General features: G+C 41.5%; 1 protein-coding gene across 4 annotated transcripts in view; it reads left to right on the top strand.

Moving 5' to 3' along the window:
* Positions 1-24,962, top strand: part of LOC132239557 (ubiquinol-cytochrome-c reductase complex assembly factor 1) — a 119,204-nt gene that overhangs the window by 91,440 nt on the left and 2,802 nt on the right. For 3 of the 4 annotated variants that reach the window (XM_059705980.1, XM_059705981.1, XM_059705978.1), the window contains 2 exons: positions 16,278-16,355; positions 23,275-23,388. In XM_059705980.1, coding sequence (XP_059561963.1) covers positions 16,278-16,355; positions 23,275-23,388 — 192 coding nt within the window. The remainder of the gene's footprint in view (positions 1-16,277; positions 16,356-23,274; positions 23,389-24,962) is intronic. The other variant, XM_059705979.1, reaches the window with a different exon arrangement.

Genomic DNA, 24,962 nt, shown 5'->3' with positions numbered 1-24,962 from the left:
ATTTTTTAATGTATACATCTACACTGATAGTCCGACAGAAAACTTTATGACTCCGTTTGATATTATCAGTGGGACTTTTGCTGCTGCATCACTGATGACAGAGATTTTACATCAGGTTCATATTTCGTGACCTTCAGCGATATGCACGGGCTACTACTTTCATTCGTCAGGCTACTCCTATTAGAGACTTAACAAAATTCATCACTGAGAACAAAGATTCACAAGCGTATGTGGATGAAACCAAAACACTAGTCGGAAATTAATAGAGTTTGGCTCTATTTTCGTTCATCAGTTTATGTTGTTCATTATATTCCACAAATGAGTGAGACAGAATTGTGGAGGTTAAATATCAGGTGATATTTATCTTTCTCTGACTGGCTTATTTCACTGCTATTAATTTTATCATTATTTTTGAGCATTTTTATCTCTCATGATACTGTAAAAAGAAAAAGGAAAGGTAATTTTACAGTTTTCATGGAAAAGCTGAGACTCAGAGATTTGCCTTTTAAGAGTCACAAGGTAGGAGGGAAATGGAGTTTTGGGGTCCAGAATTTACTTAGATTTCAGAGCATTTCTTAGGTCCAAGTAGAAATTGAGTACAGATCGCTAGAGAGAGCATCTCTTTAACAGATACACCATTCAAATCGAGGTTTTCTTTTTGGATAAAATGCTTACCATTAACATTTTACTGGAAAAAAAAAAAGGACAAAAAGAATTATCCTAATGAGATGGGGCCACTCTCAGAGCTCATAAAGTCAAGTGTCCAATTCACTTTCAAGTAGTGTCTGAAGGTTACTCCTTGCCTTGCTCGTGGCCTTCTCATTACTCAGAAGGAGTGCCCATATCGCTCCTATCCAGAATCCAGGCTCAGCCATTCTCAGGATACTTCTGCAGGATTCTGTAAGCTATTAGCTGCATGGCAATTCTGTTTGAGCCTTAAAATAAAGGTATGTTGGACTAGGAATCAGAAGACCTTGTTTCTGTGAAAATCTCAACCATCTATGAGCTGAGTGATATTTGGGAGAGTCCCTTGACCTTTCTGAGCCTTTGTTTCTTCATTTCTACAGTAGAAAACAGACTCAGATTACCATCGGGTCAATATTTTGGAAATTGTACAGTTCTGAACAATAGGAAGTAAGGAAACTACAATGAAAGACAAGCATTCTACAACACATGGAGAACAATGGGAATGTCCACTTTGTTGTTTGGGGCTTAAACTTTAGTCTGACTTCCTCTGCCCAGCTGAAGTCACCAGTTAACGTGTGATTCAGTTTGTTAGGTTGGCCCGTCTCTTTTGTTCCCCATTATTGCAGAGAGAGAGAGAAGGCAGGGCTATTTGATGAAAGGGGTAGGAATCTCAAGATCAGGAATGGGCTAGGTTTTGGATCCTCTGAAAAAATTTTGCTATCCAGGCAACATGATATGTATCTTGGAATTGCTGAGGGGAAAGCATTGTGGCTGGGGGTCATTGAGCTCGGTGTTGCCTCTAGGTGGTTTAGATCCACAACACCCAGGACAGGTGATAGTGCCCAGGCTTCATTAGCAAAGAACTCAATAACTTGTTAATTGTCTGTTTCCAGCTGTTTGACTTGTATATCTGTGCATTTGAGATGGCTGGTATTGATGGGGAACACACATCCTGTAATTTTCCACTGTCCCCAGTCTGCCTAAATTGAATAGGAAAATCATTTAAAAAGCAAGTTGTGCCTGCAGCTTTTCTGTACTCATAAATGTAGTCATGAGATCCAGGGTGCAGTTGGGAGCCTGCAGTTGTCTCTGGAAAGCTAAGGTGTGTCAGTGTCCTCTTGCTGACAGTAGTCAGATCTCATGCCTCCAGGTAAATGCAGAGGAGAAAGTGGCTCAGACTCCTGGTGCGCTATACTCAAGCTCCATTGGAGACGCCTACTAGGCTCAATCTAAATATACATCTTGTTCATATTACATCTTATCCAAGTAAGATTTTCCATTACCACAACATAGGAGACAGTGAGGGCACAGTGATTGCTAAAACACTCAATATATACTAATCGAACATGTATAAGGCAATGTCTAGCAAGAAACAAAAATTACTTCATGATACTACTGCTCAGATGGGATAAGTATCATAAGAGAGGCTTTAATATATATACCAGGTTTATGATTAAGTCACAGATTGAAATACTTGTGGGAGAAGAACCATTTGTGATTAGAATTTTCTTTTATTGTGGTAAAATATATGTAACATTTATTTTAATCATTTATATGTGTACAATTTTGGTGGTATTAAATACAGTCACAATGTTATATAACCATCACCACTGTCTATCCCCAAAACTTTCTATCATTCCTAACAAAAACTTTGTACCCATTAAATAACTCCCCCATTTCACTCTCTCTAGCCCCGATAGCCTCTCCTCTACTTGCTCTCTATGAATTTGCCTATTCTAGGTACCACATATAATTGGAATCACAATATTTGTCCTTCTCTGTCTGACATTTCTCTAAGCATAATATTTTCAAGGTCCATCTATGTAGCATACATCAAAAATTCATTTATTTTTATGGTTGGATAATGTTCTGTGTAGGTGTTTACCACATTTTGTTTATCCATGAACACTTAAATTGTTTCTACCTTTTGGCTATTGTAAATGATTCTGTTATGAACATTGGTGTACAAATATCTGTTTCAATCTCAGCTTTCAATTCTTTTGGATATATAGTTAGGAGTGGAATTTCTGGAACAGTCAGAGGGTAGTTCTATGTTTAACCTTTTGAGAAATCACCAAACTATTTTCCACAGCAGCTATACCATTTTACATTTTCTTCAGCCAATGCATGAGGGTTCCATTTTTTTCTACATCCTCACCAATACTTATTTTCCTTTTTCTTTAAAAAAAAAAAAAATTATAGCCTTTCTAGTAGGTGTGAATGGCATTATCCTTTGCTTATACTTAATTGTCTTACTAATTGGTTCTACCTTGATTATTGGCCATTGGTGACCACTAATAAACTGTTTTCACTTTCCAAATCTTGTATTTAAGAACAGAAAACCAAAGCCTGACCAAAACTTTTGTGCACTGGCACTTGTTAGCAGGGCATAGCCCTTTCTTAAACTTAGAAATATGAGCCGAAAGGCACTTCTTAGAAAATTTCCTAATTATTCTTCCATAGCATTTGTGATAGAGCAGGCAAGGATCAAAAGTCTGTTAATGTTTAACCTATTCACTTCAAAAAGTTAGTTGCCTATTATCTTGTTAGAGAGACCAGTGACCAAGAAAAACTCACTTGTCCATTTTGTGTTTTCTTACCTTTACAGTCTCAAAGTTCTTTGGCTGTTCAATCAGAAGTGCTCCTTTTTACTTCATACTGCTGTATAAGTCTTTTGACTCCAAATCTATATTGGATGGTAGTACTAGAACTAAATGTGGCCTTGAAACTTATTCCATGGAAGAGATTGATTTGAAATGGGTGTGGGGTTTCAGAGGCCATGTGAGGACAGACTACAAGGACAGGAGTTGGGCCTCCTCAGGCTACAGTTGTGTTTGAAACCATAAAGACAGCAGCAGCATATACACAAACTTGTTCAACCCCTTCGCAAATCCTTGTACTCAGGGAGCTTTCTTGAAATTTGTAAAAGTGCATGGCATCAGTATTACAAGAGATAATTATGGCAGGAAATAATATATTGATTCATTCTATGACATGTGCCGAGCACTGTGCCATCTTTGCCCTCAAGGAGCTCATAGTCTAATGCAGTGGGGAAGTGAAGGTGCAGATTATAAACAGTTTATCAAAATAACTATAGTTAATCTTCCTGGTGGAAATATTAAAAACCATGTGAAGGCAAAAGCAGCAAACTTTAAAGTACTTGAAAGGCTTCACAGAAAATAAGGTGGTGCTTCTTCTATAAAGAAGGGTAACAACACACCCTTTTTAGGATTATTGTGAATATTAAAGAGATAGCACATATAAAGCTTTTAATAATACAATTGCTGGCACATGGTAGGCATTCAACAAATGTTAGCTCATGTCATTATGTTATTACGGAGAGGTTTTATTGAATTGAAGAATAGCAGTATATCCACTGATTGCAAGCAACAGAGATTGACTTCTGCTAAAGTAAGTGAACAAGTGAATGTATTGGCAGGTAACAAGGCTCACGGAATAGGAAGGAGAGTTTAATGACAGGCCTCAGATAGGAAAGATATAAGAAAGCTTAGGGATCCTAGTATTAGTAACAGAACTTAGTATAGTCTCTTTGGGATAATCCAACTTTAGATGCCTTTTACCTTTGGATGTCTCTACTCAGAAGTTAGGTCTGATTAGATTAGTTTGGGCTCTGTGAAGAGAGAACAGGATTCCAGGATCAGCAGCCTGCCAACTCATATGGAGTTGGGGAGTAGGTTCCAGCCCTAAGGAAGGAATGCAGAGAGAGAGTGATGTTCACTTCAGACAGTATCAGAGTACCTTTAAGATCTACTGATCCATGGAAGCTGATGATGGATACAACCAGACCAACCCATGGAACAGCCGTAGAACCTTGAATGCCATGGTTGTAATCAGTGCCAACCCAATGTGACCATACCTATCTGACATCTTTCATTGAAATTTCTCTGGTTTCTCCATGTTTATTCTTAAGTGTGGTAGCTAAAATAGACTCTTGACTATTACAATAATAGAGGATAGACAATTTTTTTATCTTTGTTTATGACATTTCTTTTAATATGTTTAATTATGATTATCATTTCACATTTCTCACTTATCTGCTCATGATCAGGGATTTGCTCTGAGACTTTATGATGTCTAGCTAATCAAACCCTTTTACATCCTGTTATTTATTTAGTTTGGTATGCTTCTGTGCACTTACCTTATTGAATCTCATCTTGTTTCTAGGATAATTTTTCAACAATTCAGCTTTTTACTCTTGTTTTCCAAAGTGCTGGAATAAGCAATTTTAGCTTTTTGCTTGTGTGACTCTCCATTTCTGATATGACTCATCAGAAGCAGAAAGGTATGACAGTATAGAGAAGACACTAGACTTAGGGACTGGCCCTCTGAGATAAAAGTCCCAGCACTGTCACAAGCATGGTGTGACTTTGGGTTAAGTCTCTTAACATCTTGCCTCTGTTCCCTTGTTTATAGAATCAACACAAAAGTAGCAGTTAGTGTGTAAGCTCCTGGAGTGCCAGGTATGATCATGAGGCACAAGATCATATAAGTGAAAACTATCAAGTCAAATGCGATATATTCTCATTGTTACTACCACCATCATAATTGTTATCAGTATGGATTTCAGTGGAGGCCCCCAGAATTGTTTCCTTTAGGACTGCCCATCGGTGCTATTTTTAAAACAGGGACTCTTTCAAGCCATATTGACCCCATCTGACTAGAGTATTCATGAGACTTGTCATGTGGGATACAATAAAAAACATCAGAAATCAGATATATACTAGCTATCTTCCTCTTAATCTGTATGTCCTGACATAGAAGAAAATTAAATTGGTGTAATAGTTTGATCTTCCCAGGACCTTAATATACCTCAACAGCTTCTTTTCAAGGTGATTGTGGAGGACTTATGGATGTGTTTGACTGCCTTGTCAAGTCGGTAAATGACTGTAATTTTCAAGGACAGCCATCTCTTGATTGGCTTTTTCCCAAGTCCAAGGAAAGGACTCCTGTACTTTGTGACCATTCAGAAATTAAGACTACTGCTTCTGCATTTCTGCCTGCTGACCATGTACCATTTCAGTATACACACATTTACAGAGTCACACGTGCACACACATACAGTTAGAGCTAATTTTATTTGTTGTATTTTTTATCATTGCTAAAAGACCCTCGGTCATAAAGCAAGTGAATGAGTTATTATGCACACACGTGTATTTGGTCTGTCCATGTCCCTTCTTTCTTTCTGTTCTCACCTGTTTCTGTGTTCCTCACATAAGAATGCACACTGAGCTAATTTCTAACATTACACTTAAATAGACTGGCTGATGTTAGTGAATGCACATAGCCTATTGCCATGCAATGACTGTGGCCCATGGTGTCGATACTATACAGCTTTGCTGATGGCATTCCTGGCTACTAGAAAGACTACTAAAACCTGACCTGCAATATTTGTACTGCATTTTAGCCTTATGATAAATTTGATACATTCCTTATGCTTCAGTCAGCAACCCTAGCCACCCTTTATCATTCATTCATCCCAACAAAGTCTTATCAGCTTGCTGTTAGCAACTTTGCCTAAGCTAGTAGCCTTAAAGCTTATTCTCACCTTCATGTTCATCATTTCTTTTTCTTTTTTAAATATGTTTTTATTGATTTCTGGGAGAGGGAGAGAGAAATCTATGAGAGAAAAATATCAATCAACTGCCTCCTGCATGCCCCTACTGGGATTGAGCCCACAACCCGGGCATGTGCCCTGACCAGGAATCAAACAAGTGACCTCCTGGTTCATGGGTTGACACTCAACCACTGAACCACACCAGCTGGTCCATCAGTTCTTGTGTTGTTCATACCAACCTTTTTCATTATCCCCTCCCATACCATAGTTACAATCCTCCCCCCCCCCCCCAGTTTTTCCAGGAGGAGACTTAGCTATACTAGAGATGTCTGATGTATTAATAACTGGTCACTGATGACCCATCTTCTGGCCCATCTCTAGCTACCATTGGAATTTGGATTCTCTGAGTTGTGTTTACCCAAGACCATCTTAGCCCTGCCTCTACAGATAGCCTGAAATGTAGAACACATGAAGGAGCAGCCACATTATTTATGGTGTGTCAGACTGCTGTGTATTTTAATCTTGAGCCGCTATTTCCTTGCTATATAACCTTACCCTTTCCCAGACCTGTTTCCTTTTCTCTAAAATGGAGATAGTAACAGTATCCATCTCATAGAGTTGTTGGGAGGGATTAAGTGAGCTCATATATACATATAAAGCCCTTAGTGTAGTTCTTGACACATGCTAAATAATGAATTATGGAACCTGTTTCTGGACTCAAATCACTTTTGTGGCACCTCAGATTGGGGAGAAAGGTGGCTTTGGAGAACATATAATTTGTAAGCTGAGTCTTAAAGGACAAGGAGTTAGCATCCCAGTGATTTAAAAAAGGAGGATTCCCAGCAGCAGTATGCTTAAGAGCTGTAAGAACACCTGACATGTTTGGGAAAGTGCTTATAGTTTACTCTGACTGAAGGATGAGCTAAAAGTGGGAATGCGGGAGGAGGTGAGGCAGGAAAGACGACCAAGAACAGATCACAAAGAACCTCGTAGAGCTCTTGGAAGAGTTTAAACTTAATCTTCCATCAGTCCCCCATCCACATAATCTGTTAGCAGTCAAATAAACGTATTTAAGAGCAGCAACAGCAAAAACGGGAAAGAGGGCAGAAAATTGGCCTCAAATGAACTGGCATCTCTTTACAGCTAATATTCCTCCTTGAGAATACTACGTTAATTAAACATGTGCCTTGAAAGATTCATTATTGCTTTAATTTTGCTCCCTGTTGGTTGTCTCATTCATTAATCTGCTGATTAGTAACCCTGAACTCTTGCATCCCCCTCCCTTTTTTGCATTCCCTTTTTAATATACTATGCTATTCCCCCAGGATGTAAACTCCAGGACCCGTCTCTGGCCTGCTCATGTTTGTTTTCTTTGCCCCTTGTGCCTGCCTCTGCTATAACATTTGTAGTATGTGTTAAGTAATCCTTAAGGTAACATTTTTATTATGTCATAAAAAGTGCATGGCAAATATATTATAACTCATGGACTTTGTTTAAAAATGAACGGATAATTTATTGAGTGTGTTACATGAGCCTTGCTCCCCTCCCCATTTCAGCTGAGACTTGCTGCTCATTTAGCATAGCCTCCTATTGAGTGCTCCCACCCTGTGACATGCTGGGAAAGCACACCCATGGTTGGCTAGAAATGACATCATAGTTTATGTACTCAATAAAAATTTAATTAAGTCATTACAGGAATTGCAGTCATCATTTAACCCTCTGATTTCTTCTGTTTAGTTTATTATTAAACATTCAGTAATACCAGTCACCAAATCCTGATGGCTTATAAAATATCTGCATGAATTTTAATAGCTTAAATAAATGGGAAAATATGAGTAAACTGATATAAAAGGAACCTTTTCCTTGTGGTGGTGCTATATATATGGCTTTTTATAAAAAGTAAAGCATTATGAAAAGGATAAGAGTTTAATAAGAAAACGTCCCAATGCTATCTGGGAGGAGTTTCTCCGTCTGTGTATTCATGGACAGGGTGCTCCATATAGGATGATCTGGCAGTGGGGACACAGAACCTGCACACCAGCAAACAAGCTTAAATGAGATAATAAAATCCCAACAGAGATTCACCAGAGGGAATATCCAGCTCCCCTTGGCTGCTGGGCTGGCTAGAAGAGCCCAGTGGGGTGAGTCCAGTAGTTCAGGAAGCTGTTCTCACTTATGCTCACCTGTTGCCTGCATATCATGTGTCTGCACTGATTGAGCTTCCATCCTCTTCCAGGAAGGGCCCTTTTCATGATCTAATCCAGCCTGGGTGATGATATCTGAAAACCATTTCTAGCTGTGGCTGCTTGCCATTTCTCAGTTAGAGGTGAGGGGGAGAGGCAGTTTACAGGACACTGGTGTTAGAATATAGGACAAGGAGGTAGAAGAGCCTTGCTAATAAGGAATTCCACTCCTGCTATCCACTCTTGCTGGGCAGTAGCCAGCCGGAATGCAGGTGCATCCCACGAGAAGAAAGTGTGTTCATATGTAAATAGACCTTGCTGAAAAGCAGAACTGTGGTTTGCAGAGTAATGTGTTGGTGATCTCTGGAAAAGCCCTGCAGACGGTGAAATAGGAAAAGCACTCCAGAAATCAGGTTCCAGTTCTGACTCGAACACTAACCTGATGTGTGACCTTGGACAGTTGTCTTCTTCTTGAGTTTCAGTTTACCATTTTTTCAAAGGGATTGAGCTAGGTGGTTTCTGAGGGCCCTTCCAGCTCAAAGCCTACTGGTTTGATGCCACATATAAACCAACTCTGTGAGCGTGTTGAGTGAATGTTTACCTCTGAGAGATGCTCCTGCCTTTGTGTTTGACAACTCCAGCATTTGTTTATGGATCCAGTCCTTCTTGCACAATTAGGAGAAGAGCTAGTATGGGAGTAAGGAGAGCCCCACAATAGGTATCAACGGGTCTGGGTTTGTAGTCCCATCCTCACATTAACTCTAGCTTTGGCCTATTTCTTGACTCCTTTCACCTCAGCCCATTCTAGAAGATGGTGCAGTAGAAGTTCGGCAGTAAATGTGTATGAAATTTCAGAAACAAATAAATGGGTATCATTGGATAGAACATGTTATGCGAGGCACTCAGGCCCTTGTAAGGATTCAGTCATCAGCATACCAGTCTTAAATCCTGCTCTGGGCCAGGCTCTGGACTGGGTGATAGGGTTGCTGAGATTAATCAGAGTTCCTTATGACCTCTGAATAGCTCACAGACTAGTGGGAGAGACAGGTACTTAAGCAATTCTAAACCATGTTATGTACCCAGAGGGAGAAGTGTGAACAGAGAGCTCTGGGAACACAAAGATGGATGTTTTATTTGGCCTGGGTTAAAGGTGGGGTGGGAAAGGTCATGGATTGTACTATCTGCTTGCATCCAATTTCACATTTTCCAGTCTTGAGCTTCACAGTTCTCTCTTCCTTTTTGAACATTATTCATAACTATAAAGTATTGGAACTGATTTTAGTTTTATACAAACAAACCGAAGGTATTACTCATAATTCCTTGAAGTTGCAGAGTACTTCACAACTTACTAAGGCTTTCAGCGTACGTTGTTGCATTAGTGAATGAATACATGCTAATTCATTTGCTCCTCACACCAGCATTTGCATGTAGGACATTTAGAAGACAAGGAAATACTCAGAGGTTACTTGACTTACCCAAGATCACATCCTATGTAACATAGCAGAATTAAGACCTGAACTCAGGTTTTATGACTAAATCCTTCACTACTCTTTTCTGCCCTCTTCAGAGACCAGTTATAAACCACAGGATTAAATCACTCAGTCTTGAATTTATGATCCAAAGTAAAATTATCCTCCTGAAGGCAGTAACCTGATGGAATGTAAGGCACATAGATTTTGGAATCAGACTGACCTGGATGCTAATCTCAGCTTTGTCACTAATTTGCTGTGGGACCTAGGGCAAGTCACTTCACCTGTCTGAGTCTCAGTTTTCTGTGTCTATACAAACAGACTATAGCACATCTACCTCTCTGAGTTCCCATGACGATTAGAGGAGATGATGTCCATAAAGCACCTGGTCCTTAACCAGTATTCAGTAAATGGAAAAGAGGATAATGAGCATGGTCATTGTCAGGGTTGTTAAGCACAAATCTTACTCTCCATATAAAGCTCCAAATAACCTGTCAGCTTAAATAATTAACAAGTCCTTACTACATATTACACATTACACTCGACTTCCTGCTAGGATTCCAGAGAGGAATGAAAGCTGGATCCTGCCCTCGAGCATATTTCTGGAGGTTTGGAGGTCAAAGTTTTGCCCTATTGAAGATATTCAGTGAACTGCGCTCTAGGCTCTGAAGGCCCTCCTGACCATTCTCTGAAAGGAATCCTACCAGGGTCTCAGTGGTCTCACTGGAATTGCATTTCTAGAATATTCTCTTAACATTAACAATCTTACTACTTCAGCCCATCTTATTTTCTTCTCCTGTCCATAGCCTCAGAGTCCCTTCTTTCTCCTCAGCATCTCATAGTCCTGCCTCTCCTTCCTGTTCCCACATCTGTCACTTCCTTCTTTTGTCCTTTTACCACAACAGGCTCTTTTGAGTGGTCCTTAAGACATTTCCTAATCTAGACCCATCAGATCTTACCAGTGTTCCTGCTTGTTTACCCCTCTTGGGACTCCCTAAATTTTTTACATGCCTTTCCACCTTTGCACACCTTATTCCCTCTGTCCAGAATGTCATCTCTTCTCCCCCTTACTCTCTTCTGTCACATTCCTCCTCTGAGGTCCACTGGAGTATGGAGAGAACTCTTTCCCAGTCCCCCAAGCAGAGATCATTTGTACCAAAATTCATTTATGGCCGTAACCGGTTTGGCTCAGTGGATAGAGCGTCGGCCTGCGGACTCAAGGGTCCCAGGTTCGAGTCTGGTCAAGGGCATGTACCCTGGTTGCGGGCACATCCCCATTAGGAAGTGTGCAGGAGGCAGCTGATCGATGTTTCTAACTCTCTATCCCTCTCCCTTCCTCTCTGTAAAAAAAAAAAAAAAAAAAAAATTCATTTATGGCTCACCACATTTGGAATAGAATTTGAGACAACACGTTGCAAGTAATTATAGTTGATCCTTTTTTTTCTTTTATTTATTTTTTATTGCTTAAAGTATTACAAAGGGTATTACATATGTGTCCATTCCCCCGCCCTAGACAGTCCCCTAGCCTCCCCTACCCCCCAGTGTCCTGTGTCCATTGGTTATGCTTATATGCATGCATACAAGTCCTTTGGTTGATCTCTTACCCCCTACCTCCTGCCCCCCAACCCTCCCCGGCCTTCCCGCTGCAGTTTGACAATCTGTTTGAGGCAGCTCTGCCTCTGTATCTATTATTGTTCAAAAGTTTATAATGGTCTCTATTATCCACGAATGAGTGAGATCATGTGGTATTTTTCCTTCATTGACTGGCTTATTTCACTTAGCATAATGCTCTCTAGTTCCATCCATGCTGTTGCAAATGGTAAGAGTTCCTTCCTTTTTAGAGCAGCATAGTATTCCATCGTGTAGATGTACCACAGTTTTCTAATCCATTCATCTACTGATGGGCACTTAGGCTGTTTCCAGATCTTAGCTATGGTGAATTGTGCTGCTATGAACATAGGGGTGCATATATCCTTTCTGATTGGTGTTTCCGGTTTCTTGGGATATATTCCTAGAAGTGGGATCACAGGGTCAAATGGGAGTTCCATTTTCAGTTTTTTGAGGAAACTCCATACTGTCTTCCATAGTGGCTGCACCAGTCTGCATTCCCACCAGCAGTGCACAAGTGTTCCTTTTTCTCCACATCCTCTCCAGCACTTGTCCTTTGTTGATTTGTTGATGATAGCCAGTCTGACAGGTGTGAGATGGTACCTCATTGTTGTTTTGATTTGCATCTCTCGGATGATTAGTGACTTTGAGCATGTTTTCATATGTCTCTTGGCTTTCTGAATGTCCTCTTTTGAAAGGTGTCTATTTAGGTCCTTTGCCCATTTTTTGATTGGATTGTTTATCTTCCTTTTGTTAAGTTGTATGAGTTCCCTATAAATTTTGGAGATTAGGCCCTTATCAGATATGACATTGGCAAATATGTTTTCCCACACAGTGGGTTTTCTCGTTGTTTTGTTGATGGTTTCTTTTGCTGTGCAGAAGCTTTTTATTTTGATGTAGTCCCATTTGTTCATTTTCTCTTTCGTTTCAAGTGCCCTAGGAGTTGTATCAGTGAAGAAATTGCTTCGGCATATGTCTGAGATTTTGCTGCCTTTGGATTCTTCTAGAATTTTTATGGTTTCCTGTCGTACATTTAAGTCCTTTATCCATTTTGAGTTTATTTTTGTGTATGGTGTAAGTTGGTGGTCTAGTTTCATTTTCTTGCATATATCTGTCCAATTTTCCCAACACCATTTATTGAAGAGACTATCTTGGCTCCATTGTATGTTCTTGCCTCCTTTGTCAAATATTAATTGAGCATATTGGTTCGGGCCGATTTCTGGGCTCTCTATTCTATTCCATTGATCTATATGCCTATTCTTGTGCCAGTACCAGGCAGTTTTGAGAACAGTGGCTTTGTAATACAACTTGATATCTGGTATTGAGATCCCACCTACTCTGTTCTTTTTCAGGATTGCTGCAATCATTTGTATTTCTGTGGGGTCTGTTGTTATTTTGCCTCTATCGTTTCTGATTTTATTTATTTGGGTCCTCTCTCTTTGCTTCTTGGTGAGTCTGGCTAGAGGTTTGTCAATCTTGTTTATCCTTTCAAAGAACCAGCTCTTGGTTTCATTGATTTTCTGTATTGTTTTTGTGGTCTCTATGTCATTTATTTCTGCTCTAATCTTTATTATCTCCTTCCTTCTGCTCACTCTGGGGTTTTCTTGTTGCTGTCTTTCTAATTCTTTGAGTTGTAGAGTTAGATGATTTACTACCATTTTTTCTTGTTTTTTGAGATAGGCCTGTAGAGCTATAAACTTCCCTCTCAGGACTGCTTTCATTGTGTCCCATAGGTTTTGGATTGTTGTGTTTTCGTTGTCACTAGTTTCCAGGATGTTTTTAATTTCTTCTTTGATCTCATTGGTAACCCAATCAATATTTAATAGCATGCTATTCAGCTTCCAGGTGTTTGAGCATTTTGGGTTGTTTTTATTGTAGTTTATTTCTAATATTATGCCATCGTGGTCTGCGAAGATGCTTTTTATGATTTCAATCTTCTTGAATTTGGGGATACTTTGCTTGTGTCCCAATATATGGTCTATTTTTGAATATGTCTTATGAGCATTTGAGTAGAATGTATATTCCCTGGCTTTGGGGTGAAGTGTTCTGAAGATGTCTATTAAGTCCATCTGATCTAGTGAGTCATTTAGGATTGCTGTATCTTTGCTGATTGTTTGTCTAGCGGACTTATCCAGTGCTGTCAGTGGTGTATTTAAGTCCCCTACTATGATTGTATTGTTGTCGATCTCTCCTTTGATATCTTCCAGGAGTTTTTTTTATGAATTTGGGTGCTCCTGCATTGGGTGCATATATGTTTACCAGAGTTATATCTTCTTGTTGTATTGATCCCTTTAGTATTATGAAGTGGCCTTCCTTATCTCTTGTTATGGCCTTCACTTTGAGGTCTATTTTGTCCGATATAAGTATTGCTACCCCAGCTTTCTTTTCCTTTCCATTTGCCTGAAAGATATTTTTCCATCCCTTCACTTTCAGTCTGTGTGAGTCCCTTCTAATGAGGTGGGTCTCTTGTAGACAGCAGATGTATGGGTCATGTTTTCTTATCCATTCAGCCACTCGATGTCTTTTGGTTGGAGCATTTAGTCCGTTTACGTTTAAAGTTATTATTGAAAGGTACTTGTTTGTAGCCATTTCTTTTTGTGTGTGGCTGTTTTCTTTCTGAGCTTTTTATTTCTTCTTTTTACACCAGTCCCTTTAGCATTTCTTGCATTGCTGGCTTGGTGGTGATAAACTCCCTTAGTCTTTTTTTGTCTTTGAAGCTTCTTATTTCCCCTTCAATTTTGAATGATAGCCTTGCTGGATAGAGTATTCTTGGATTCAGTCCTTTGCTTTGCATCACTTTGTAAATTTCCGTCCATTCTTTTCTGGCCTGATGTGTTTCTGTTGAGAAGTCATTTGATAATCTAATGGGAGATCCCTTGTATGTAACTTTCCGTCTCTCTCTTGCAGCTTGTAAGATTCTCTCTTTGTCCTGAACATTTGCCATGGTAATTATGATGTGTCTTGGTGTGGGTCTTTTCGGGTTCACCTTGTTTGGGACTCTCTGGGCTCGTGTGACTTTTTTCTTCCCCACCTCAGGGAAGTTTTCTGATATTATTTCTTCGAGTAGGTTTTCTAATCCTTGTTCCTCTTTCTGTTGTTCTGGCACCCCTATTATTCGTATGTTGTTTCGTTTCATGTTGTCCCAAAGCTTCCTTAGGCTCTCCTCCTGTCTTTTAATTTTTTTCTCCAATTGCAGTATAGTTTGGGTGTGTTTTGCTTCCTTGTCTTCTAATTCACTAATTCGGTCCTCCGCTTCTCCTAGTCTACTGTTGATACTTTCAATGGTGTTTTTTATTGCAGCTATATCACTCTTCATTTCTTCTTGGGTCTTACTTAAGTTGTTGATTTTTTCATCTGTTTCTTCTAGCTTCTTGCATATGTTATTGATTTTCTCCTCCGTCCAGTTTATGAACTCTAGGACCCTTATTCTGAATTCTTTTTCGGTCATGTTGCATGCCTCTGTATCACTTAGCTGCTTTTCTGGCGAGTCCTCTTTTTCTTTCCTTTGGGGGTTTCTTTGTCTACCCATGTTTGATCTCACTGACATATCTAGACGTTGAGTCGTTCAGTGGCTGTTCCCTTGGTGGCAGTGACTCCTTGGGCTGTGGTTGCTCTTTGGGCGGTTGCGGTAGCAGCTGCTTCTCAGTGGGCAGCAGCTCCTCTGGTGGGTGCTGTTCACAGCTGTGGTAGCTCTTCTGGCTGGTAGGGGGAGGTTTCACGTACAGCTGCTGTTCCTCAGACAGAGGGTGTGGTGCTCAGGAGGCTGCTGTTGTTTGGATCTGCTGCATTGATTTAAAGGCACAAAATACAACACAACAAGGCACCGCGTACCAGGCACCACTCTGTGTTGTTGCTGGGATTCTATAGTTGATCCTTGAACAACCTGATAGTGAACCCCTGCACAGTTGAAAATCCATATATAACTTTTGACTCCCCCAAAACTACCCTCAGTATCCATGGGGGATTGGTTCCAGTACCCTCTGTGGATACCAAAATCCGTGGTCCTCTATGTAAAGTGGTATAGATCTCCCGGCCATGGTGGCTCAGTGGTTGAGCATCTGCCTATGAACCAGGAGGTCACAATTCGATTCCTGGTCAGGGCACATGCCCAGGTTACGGGCTCAATCTCCACTGTGGGGCATGCAGGAGGTAGCCAATCAGTGATTCTATCTCATCATTGATATTTCTATCTCTCACCCTCTCCCTTCCTCTCCAAAATCAATTAAAAATATATTTAAAAAATAGATAGATAGATAGATAGATAGATAGATAGATAGATAGATAGATAAAGTAGTATAGATCAATATATACAGTTGGCCCTCCTCATCCATGGACTCCCAACTGTGGATGGAAAACAGTACAGGCACTTATTGGGGGAAAAATCCGTGTATAAGTGGACCCACACAGTTCATACCCATGTTGTTCAAGGGTCAACTGTAGTTTTTACATATCTGTTTTCTAATACTAGACCATGCTCCTCCAGTGAGGAAACTGTTTCTTCTACTTTGTGTTCAGTTGGGGCTCAGTTCATTAAACCAAGTTACTGCTTTGTGTAATTTGGCATTGAAACCTTAAAGCTGTCAAGCTGGGGAGAATCCTTGACAGATCAGGGAAATGGGGTGAACTGGCATTTTGGCCAGTTAGGGGCTCTCTCTCTTTGTCTTAAGAGTGTGTGACAGCTAAAAGCCAAAGATCCTACTTTTTAGTTTGTTCCTTTCTTTCATACTTTTGTTCTTGCAATTTTGTTTCTTGTAGGTTAATCCCTATATCCTGAAGAAGAACATGATGGTTATGACAAATAATTTCTATGCAGCAATCTTGGGATATGATGAGGTAAGATCATTGCAAAGCCTTAGGCGGAACAGTGGCCTTCCCCAACAAAGGCCTGTGATGAGAGCCTCTGAACAAAGCTTCAGGGGTTGTCACTGCCTGCCATCATGGCTCAGTATTTATTTGCTCATCTTCACTGGCAACTATGTGCCCTAGTTTGCCTGTGCTTGGGGAAGAGAATACCATATAATATGGGCAGATCATTCAACTAGTCAGCATTTATTGAGTCCCTGTAGGGAACTGGATGGAGGGACAAAGGCAAATCAGTCACTTTCTCAGCCCCAGGTGCCTCCAGAGAGAGGAAGACATACACATATAAACAGTACCATCTGCCAGACAAATAGCACACTTTTTTGTCTTTAATTATAAAAGCAATACATACTCATTTTAAAAATTAATGAAACTGTACATAAGTGTTTGAAGTAGAAAATAAAAGGCCCCTGTCCTGTCCTGCCCACTTCCGTGCCCCAGAGGAAAATTTGTTAATAGTCTGTTGGGTGTTCTTCCAGACCTTATCTGGGCACACACAGCACCATATATTTATTTTTTTTATGGAAGTGCATGCTATACACATGCTCTGCAACTTGCTTTTCTCATTGAACACTGTATCTTGGGGATTCTTCCATATCAGAACATCTAGATGTAGCTCTTTTGTTTGTTTGTTTTAATCTTCACCCGAGGATATCTCATTTCTTATTATAAAATGTACATAGCATAAAAATAAAAATTTAATCATTTTTAAAATATACATTTTAGTCATATTAAGTACATTTACATTTTTTAGTAACAATCACCACCATCCAGCTCCAGACCTTTTTGCATCTACCCAAACTGAAACTCTGTGCTCATGAAACACCGTTGTCCCATTCTCCCCTCCCCCAGTCCCTGGTAACCACTATTCTGCTTTCTGTCTCTATAATGCTGACTATTCTAAATGCCTTATATAAGTGGAATCATACAGTTTTTGTCCTTGGTGTCTGGCTTATTTCACTTAGCATAATGTCTTCAAGGTTCATCCATGTTGTAGCATCTGTCTCATCTTTTCCCCCCTGTTATTATGGAAATTTCAAACATAAGAAAGTTAAAAGAATGGTGTAATGAATACCTGTGTGCACATCACCAGCATTCATCATATCTCATCTATTTTAATAAACCATGTGCTTTTATTATTTTATGCTCATTTTGTGGTTACCTCCAGATTTAGTGTAAGCATCACTCCTCCTGGGAAATGGTCCCAGCACTTCCCCAGGCTCAGCCATTCTGCCCTCCCTGGACTCCACAGCCCGTACTGCATTAATATTAACTGTCGTCCTGGATGGGGATGTCTTCAGGGTAGTGGCAGTATCTGCTGTGTTTGTGTTCCTGTTGGCTAGCATGGTGCTTGGCGCAGGGTGGGTGAGGAGTAAGGAAGGGAGGAAATACATGAAAGTAAGAAACTAGAGTTCAGGGTGGAGGAAATGTTATCAGCCTAAAGATAATAATTAAAGCCAGGAGAGAAGCTTACAAAAAATTAAGTAAATGACTTGTATAAGGTCATTGGACTAGTTAAGATGGAGGTTTTCTGATTCTCAGTCCACCAGATAGCCAATTATAAGAGCAATTTAGGTTGCATACCCCACACACCATTAATTTAACATGAACTTTCTGGGAATGAGATGGGAGTTGAGAAACATTCTTGAATCTACACATTAGTTGTTAAATCAGATACATTCTGATTTCAGAGATCTTACAGTGTATAAAAGAATGAAGCTTAGAATTGCAAAAATATAGCCCTAGCCGGTTTGATGTAGGGGATAGAGCATTGGCCTACAGACTGTAGGGTCGCAGGTTCAATTCCAGTCAAAGGCATGTACCTCGGTTGCAGGCTCAATTCCTGGCCCCGGTCAGGGCGCTTATGGGAGGCAGTCAATCAATGTGTCTCTACATTGATCTTATTCTCTTTCTGTCTCTCCCCCTCCTTTCCACTCTCTCTAAAAATCAATGGGAAAATGTCCTTGGGTGAGGAGGATTAACCAAAAAAGAATTGAAGAAATCGAATTCTTTCTATTGGCGTTTGTTTGAAGTCTTTATAGGAGTTGGCTCCGTTGATTTCTTTCACCAATGTTAACAAATATATTCTGAATTGCATCTCTTCTCTGTCCCCTATCCTAGGCCATCCTAGAAGAGTCATCTTACAAACATGCCTGATCACAAGAGTTACCTGGGGTGCTTTTTGAATTTGATTCTTGAGCACCTCTTTGAAGATTCCAGTTCAATTGAAGTGGGGCCTGGTATTTCAACAAGTACCCCAGGTGACTTTTAAAAGTGGGAACGTTTGGGAAATATACTAATTACCTGGGACACTTTTTAGAAATACCAATATTTAGGCCCTATCCCCCTTAAGTTCTGATTTAACTGATGTAGGTTGGCATTTATAGTTACAAAAGTTCCCTAAGTGATTTTAATATGCAATTCTAGAACAGTCTTTCTTAAATTTTAATGTGCATGCAAATCACCTGGAGACCTAGGTAAAATTCAGATTCTGCAAGTCTAGAGTGAGGCCTGAGATTCTGCATTGCTAACAAGCTGCAAGCAGTATGGTGCAGCAGTGGCAACCCGGGCATGTGCCACACCAGCTGGGCCCCATGTGGCTATTTTGATTTAAATTAATTAAAATAAAATTAAAACCAGCTGGTGTGGTTCAGTGGTTGAGCATCAGCCTATGAACCAGGAGATGCTGGTTTGATTCCTAATCAGTGCCAGGTTGTGGGCTCCACCCCCAGTAGTGGGGGCGTGCAGGAGGCAGCTGATCAATGATTCTCTCTCATCATTGATGTTTCTATCTCTCTCTCCCTCTCCCTTCCTCTCTCTGAAATAAAAAAACAAAAACAAAAATGTGCTTTAAAAAATTAATTAATTAAATTAAACTTTAATTTCCTCAGTTGCACTAGTTATATTTCAGGTGCAGCAGTAGAGCATTTCCATCATCACAGAAATCTCAGTGGGCAGTGTTGTACTACCTGGGACACTTTTTAGAAATACCAATATTTAGGCCCTATCCCCCTTAAGTTCTGATTTAACTGATGTTTCCCTAGACCAGCACCTTTCCCTAGACCAGCGGTTCTCAACCTGTGGGTTGCGACCCCTTTGGGGGTCAAACGACCCTTTCACAAGGGTCGCCTAAATACATCCTGCATATCAGATATTTACATTACGATTCATAACAGTAGCAAAATTGCAGTTATGAAGTAGCAACGAAAATAATTTTATGGTTGGGTCACAACACGAGGAACTGTATTTAAAGGGCCAGAAGGTTGAGAACCACTGCCCTAGACTCTTGCTGGGATTGTGCCCCACCCTGGATACTTTCAGAACCTTCTTGTTTGCTACTACGTTAGGTTCAAGGAACTTCAGGCCTTTTGTAAACCATCCTCATTATGACATATCCTATCTACATTTATCTCTCATTTCCTGCTGATGTGTAGCTTTCCCAAGTGAGGCCATTTGCCTCGCTGCCCCACAGACATGCTGTGCCTGATTGAGGATTTTCTGGACAACCAGGTTTAGAGGGTAATAGCTCAGTCTGTCAGCTTTGCCCCTGTGGGCCTGGTTTAAGGCCTGGCACCTTGTAGGCAACTCCCTCCATAAATGTTTAGTAAACTAAAATTATCCTCTCTTGCTTAGAATGTCCTGTAGTTCTCCAAATATTCTCCATTCCTAAAGGCCCCTTTCTCCACAAAGCTTTCCCTGACTTCTCTAGATCTCTGTCTCTTACTCTGAACTTCACTATCCATCCATCAATTTAACAGGTATTTTTTTATGCCTACCTTGTGTTCCACTGGGAATATATTGGTGAATAAAACAAACATAGTCTGGTTCTTTCCCACTTAGTTTACTGCCTATCTCCCCATTACCAAAGAGGAGATAGGCAGTAAAATAGAGTGCAGTGATAGAGAATAACAGGGGGAATGTACGTGGTGTGGGGAGGTCTCTGAAGAGTTGTCATAGAAGCTAAGACTCAAGAATGGGAGCCAGCCATGAACAGAGTATACCTCAGGGTCTCCCTATACAGATTAGCATTTGCTTATTCTCCAGGATTTAAGCCTATTTTGATGTACACTAGCTTTGTTTCTTCAACTAGATTGCAAGCTGCCTGTGAGCAAGACCATATCGCTGTGATTCTGTTCCTAGCATCAAGCTAAGCACATCATGGTGTCAAATCAGTCTTCATTGAGTGAGACTCTGCTACTCTAAACCCTTAATTATCACCAGAGCCCTCTAGAGCAGTGGTTCTCAACCTTCCTAATGCCGTGACCCTTTAATACAGTTCCTCATGTTGTGGTGACCCCCAACCATAAAATTATTTTCGTTGCTACTTCATAACTGTAATTTTGCTACTGTTATGAATCCTAATGTAAATATCTGATACGCAGGATATATTTTCATTGTTACAAATTGAACATAATTAAAGCATAGTGATTAATCACAAAAACAATTTGTAATTATATATGTGTTTTCCGATGGTCTTAGGCAACCCCTGTGAAAGGGTCGTTCGACCCCCAAAGGGGTCGCGACCCACAGGTTGAGAACCGCTGCTCTAGAGCCAGAGAGTCCCTTTTTGGCTTCCTCTCAGTTACTCTCTAGACCTAGGTATCTTTATTTCCTGAAGGATGCTTTTTTTTTTTTTTTTGGCATCATAGGGAAAACAGGTAGGTGCCCTAGTAGATTGTAAGAGAATTGCTATGCAACCTAATATTTGGTTCCAAGGCACCCTTTTTTCCTGCTTCCTTGGTTTGAAATTTATACTCTCTCATACCTGTCTCCAATTTGTTTTCACTGACTTACTAGCAGCATGGTGGAAAGAGGGCTGAAGCTGGGTTCATAGATTTAGTTAACCATTTTTCTTGCACTTCCACTCTGTTCCAGGTATTGCATCCTAACTAGAGCTAGTCAGGCACCATCCCCTGGCCTCACCAATGCATTCTGGTCCTACTTCTACATTCAGTTAGTTAGATGACCTCCAAGCCTAGGGTACTTTTCTTTCAAATGAGGATAATAATATCTGTTCTTCTTGGCACCCGTAGTCATTAGGAGCCAGGTGTGAAGGAACTCTGACAGTCGGAAATAGTCAGGCTGTTATCACTGTTAATGTGAGTCCTGAGTCATCCTTTTCCTTCTGACAATCAGGAACTGATTATGGGTTTGCACCTTCCCAGCCATTCACCCACCACCAAGGTTGCCTGTTTGCAGCAGGCCATGGCTTTTGCTGTCCTGTGCTCTGTGCTCATTCTCCAAGTCCTCATAACACCCGCTCGCACTCCTATTCCTTCCTATGTAGCACATGTGGGTGGCTGCCAGCAGCACTCCAGCATGTGCCCAGGGCGCTTCAGACACAGGCAGTCTGTTGTGTTAGCAAATAGCTAGGAAAAGGGTGATGTGCCTGAGCTAGTCTTTGGCTCCTGTCCCATCTACCGGAAGAAGCTGGTTTTCCTGACTCGGCCATTGTGCCAGGATAGTCTCTTAAGTGGTGGAATTGCAGGGGTGTTTCGCAGGGACATTTGGAACAGGTGGACTATTTTTCCACCAAACTGTCATACTGGGCATGGCTTTTCCTGGCAGCAGACCTGAAGCCAGACCTCATGTACTGCAGTGCCCCAGAGGCCAGCCCACAGCATGTCAAATAAATGGTCCTGGGTCTTTGTGTAATAATTTAACACTTACAGGGTCTTTCATGACCATTATTTCTTAATTCTCGCAACAACTTTGTGGGATGCTTGTTTAGCCAATGAGAAACTGGGGCTCAGGAAGAGCTAGTAGCTTTTCATAGGCCATGCAGACATCAAGTGACAGAGCCCCCATTTGAAGTCAGATGGTCGGATCCCCAGATCCCACTGTTGTTTCAACTATTATCAACAGCTGCCTGCCAAAGCAAGCTCCTAATCTTTGTAAGTGATATATTACACTCAACAAAACATCTTTATGTTATATTTTATTTATAATTCAAGGATGCTGTGAGAAGGGCACGTATTTTCATCTCTGTTTTATAGATGAGAAGGCTGGGACTCAGGTTTAGTGAACTTCCCACCATCTCTGAGCTTGGCAATGGCAGAGCTAGGACTTGATCCAACCTTCTAACTCCCAGTCAGCACTTTGTCTGGTTCCATACACTACCTTGGCACCTGGACAGAAAACTCAGGGCCTTTCCCTTCAGTTGCCCTTATCACAGGAAGTAAGACCCTCCCCTGTCCTCCCTTAGAGGTCCAAGCTATACTAGTAAAATGGCCCTAGTTCATGGCCCAGCTGCTGATTAGCCTCTGTGATATTTGGACTTCCCAACTGTGCCGGGAGAGACAATGTTAGGCACACATACACACAGGCTCTGAGCATTCCCTCTGTGAACCATGGTAATATTGCTGAACAGCCTGTTCCTCTACTTAGAGAGGCTGGGCCAGCGATGGACAGGCTAGAGCTGGGTAACATTGAGGCCAAGATGCCTAGTTTCCATCCCCAAAGTACCAGCTGCCTTGCAGATATATGTCCTTGGACCAGGAGAGAAGGTGCAGTCCATACCCATCCTATTCCTGGGAAAAAAATATATTCTTCCATTATTTCAAGCCCATACATTGTGGACAGCAGTGGGACCACTGCTGAGTAGAGGGAGCTGTGGCCTGGGAGGGTCAACCAGACACGAGCCCCATCTCTATCAGTCACTCAGCCCCTCTGGTCTCTATGTTTCTCCTCTGTGTAAAATGAAGAATTTGGACCAGATACTCTCTGAAAACCTCTTCCAGCTCTACCATGTAGCTTCCCTGTTTCTCATAGTGTCTGTAATGTCCTTCTAAGCCAATTCTATGGTTATTAGTGTGTTCTCAATATCCCCAGCTTTTGTATCATGGCTCTTCCATACTCCTCAGAAGACCAACTGTGGTACTCTGTGTTCCAGGGGATCCTTTCAGATGATCATGGGCTGGCTGCTGCCCTATGGAGAACCTTCTTCAACCAGAAATGTGAAGACCCCCGACAGCTTGAACTATTGGTGGAATATGTAAGGAAACAGGTGAGTAACCCTTCTCCTCCCCTCCAGAGTCTCATGGAAAGCAGGTCCTTCCCGAGGTCTGTCAGTGCTGGGCTGCCAGAGGATCATGAGAGGCTGAGTTCCCAGACGCTACTCTGAGGGAATACTGATCAAATCATGTCAGCAGTGGGCACCGAAGAAGAGCACTTTCTGTGTATCCACCGTAAGCTAGGCCACAGGTCATGGAATGGGAATAGGAGAACAGGCACCTGCTTTCAGGAACTTTTATTCATTCATGGCACATTTGATTGCCTTCTGCATGCCAAGTGGTGTGCTATATCCTGGGACACATAGTCCTATAAGGTATGGGCATGGGGTACAATGCAACCACCCACTGTAGCACCATTTCTGTACCTACTTTGAGCCCCAGGATTTATAACAGGACTGAGCTCCAGGCAGCATTCCACAGACATCCCTCAAGCTTCTTCCCACTATGCATAGTCAAGTAGGGTCCCCCCACCACCTCATTCCTCACTTCTCTAGCTCTCCAGGGCTTCCTGAAACCCAAGGATCTAGGAGAAATCTCCAGAGTGAGGACTACTTAATTGATTTTTCTCAGGCCCATGGAGAATTCACTTCTTGATCTCTGTGCCCCCCATCTTGTATTGATGGGAAACCCTTACTTTATGGATGAGTGAGCTGAGTGGCAGGGAAGAGGAACATAGATGCTTTTCTAGGGTCTCCCAGTGAGTCAGCCTGCACAGCTGGCCTAGAACCCTAAGCTGGGTGATTCATGTAGTCACTAGAGGCCTCAGCTGCTCCAGACGACAGCTCATCAGCTCAGGCTGTCCCATGAGTCACATCTTTGCTTCATGGGCCTGGCCCCTGGAGCTGAAAGGGCCTCACCCCACAGTTATTCTCTTATTCACCTGTGTCTGTGGCCTTCAAGCCTCCAACAGCCAGAAAATGGAAGGCCAGACCCCAGCTCTTGAGAAGAAGACAGCAACAGGACCATCTTGTTGATTGCCGGGAAAGCCACATACTGGGGCTTTTCAGACCCAAAGGGTAGAGAACCCCCAAAGCTAGGACTTCTGTTTGACAGTTCTTCAAATCTGCCAGCACCAGAGAGAAGGCATTATGGCCAGAGGGCCCCACCCACAGAGAATTCTGAGACTCCTACTGTTTACTAGGCTCACCCTCAGCCAGCAGTAGCAATTGGCAAAGCAAATGCTATGTTTTCTGAGAGACCAGCCCAACTTTTCCATCTGCTGTGGTGGGCCTGTGCCAGGGGGCATGACAAAGAGGTAGCTGAGGGTCCTAAAGGAAGGGATTGCCCCACAGATGCCCTATAAGAAGTCCCATATTGCCCCAAGGAGAGGCCGGCAATTGGAAAACAGTGATGAGGCTGTTAGGGAAGCATGGAGCTTTGACAGGGACCCAGTTCTGTGAGCAACTGTTTTGAGCACCTTCTGTGCCAGGCACTCTATTCAGAAAGCAGAGATTACTGAATCCTAGCCCTGCCCTTAAGGAGCCAGCTCCTGGTTTGGTGAGGAAGCCAGTCAGGCACGAGGCTAACCCTGGAATAAGTCTGTCTGTGATGTGATACAGTAGGAACA

This window comes from Myotis daubentonii, chromosome 8 (genome assembly GCF_963259705.1).
Source record: "Myotis daubentonii chromosome 8, mMyoDau2.1, whole genome shotgun sequence".
NCBI classification, from domain to species: Eukaryota; Metazoa; Chordata; class Mammalia; order Chiroptera; family Vespertilionidae; genus Myotis; species Myotis daubentonii.
This window is presented reverse-complemented; position numbering and strand designations above follow the sequence as displayed.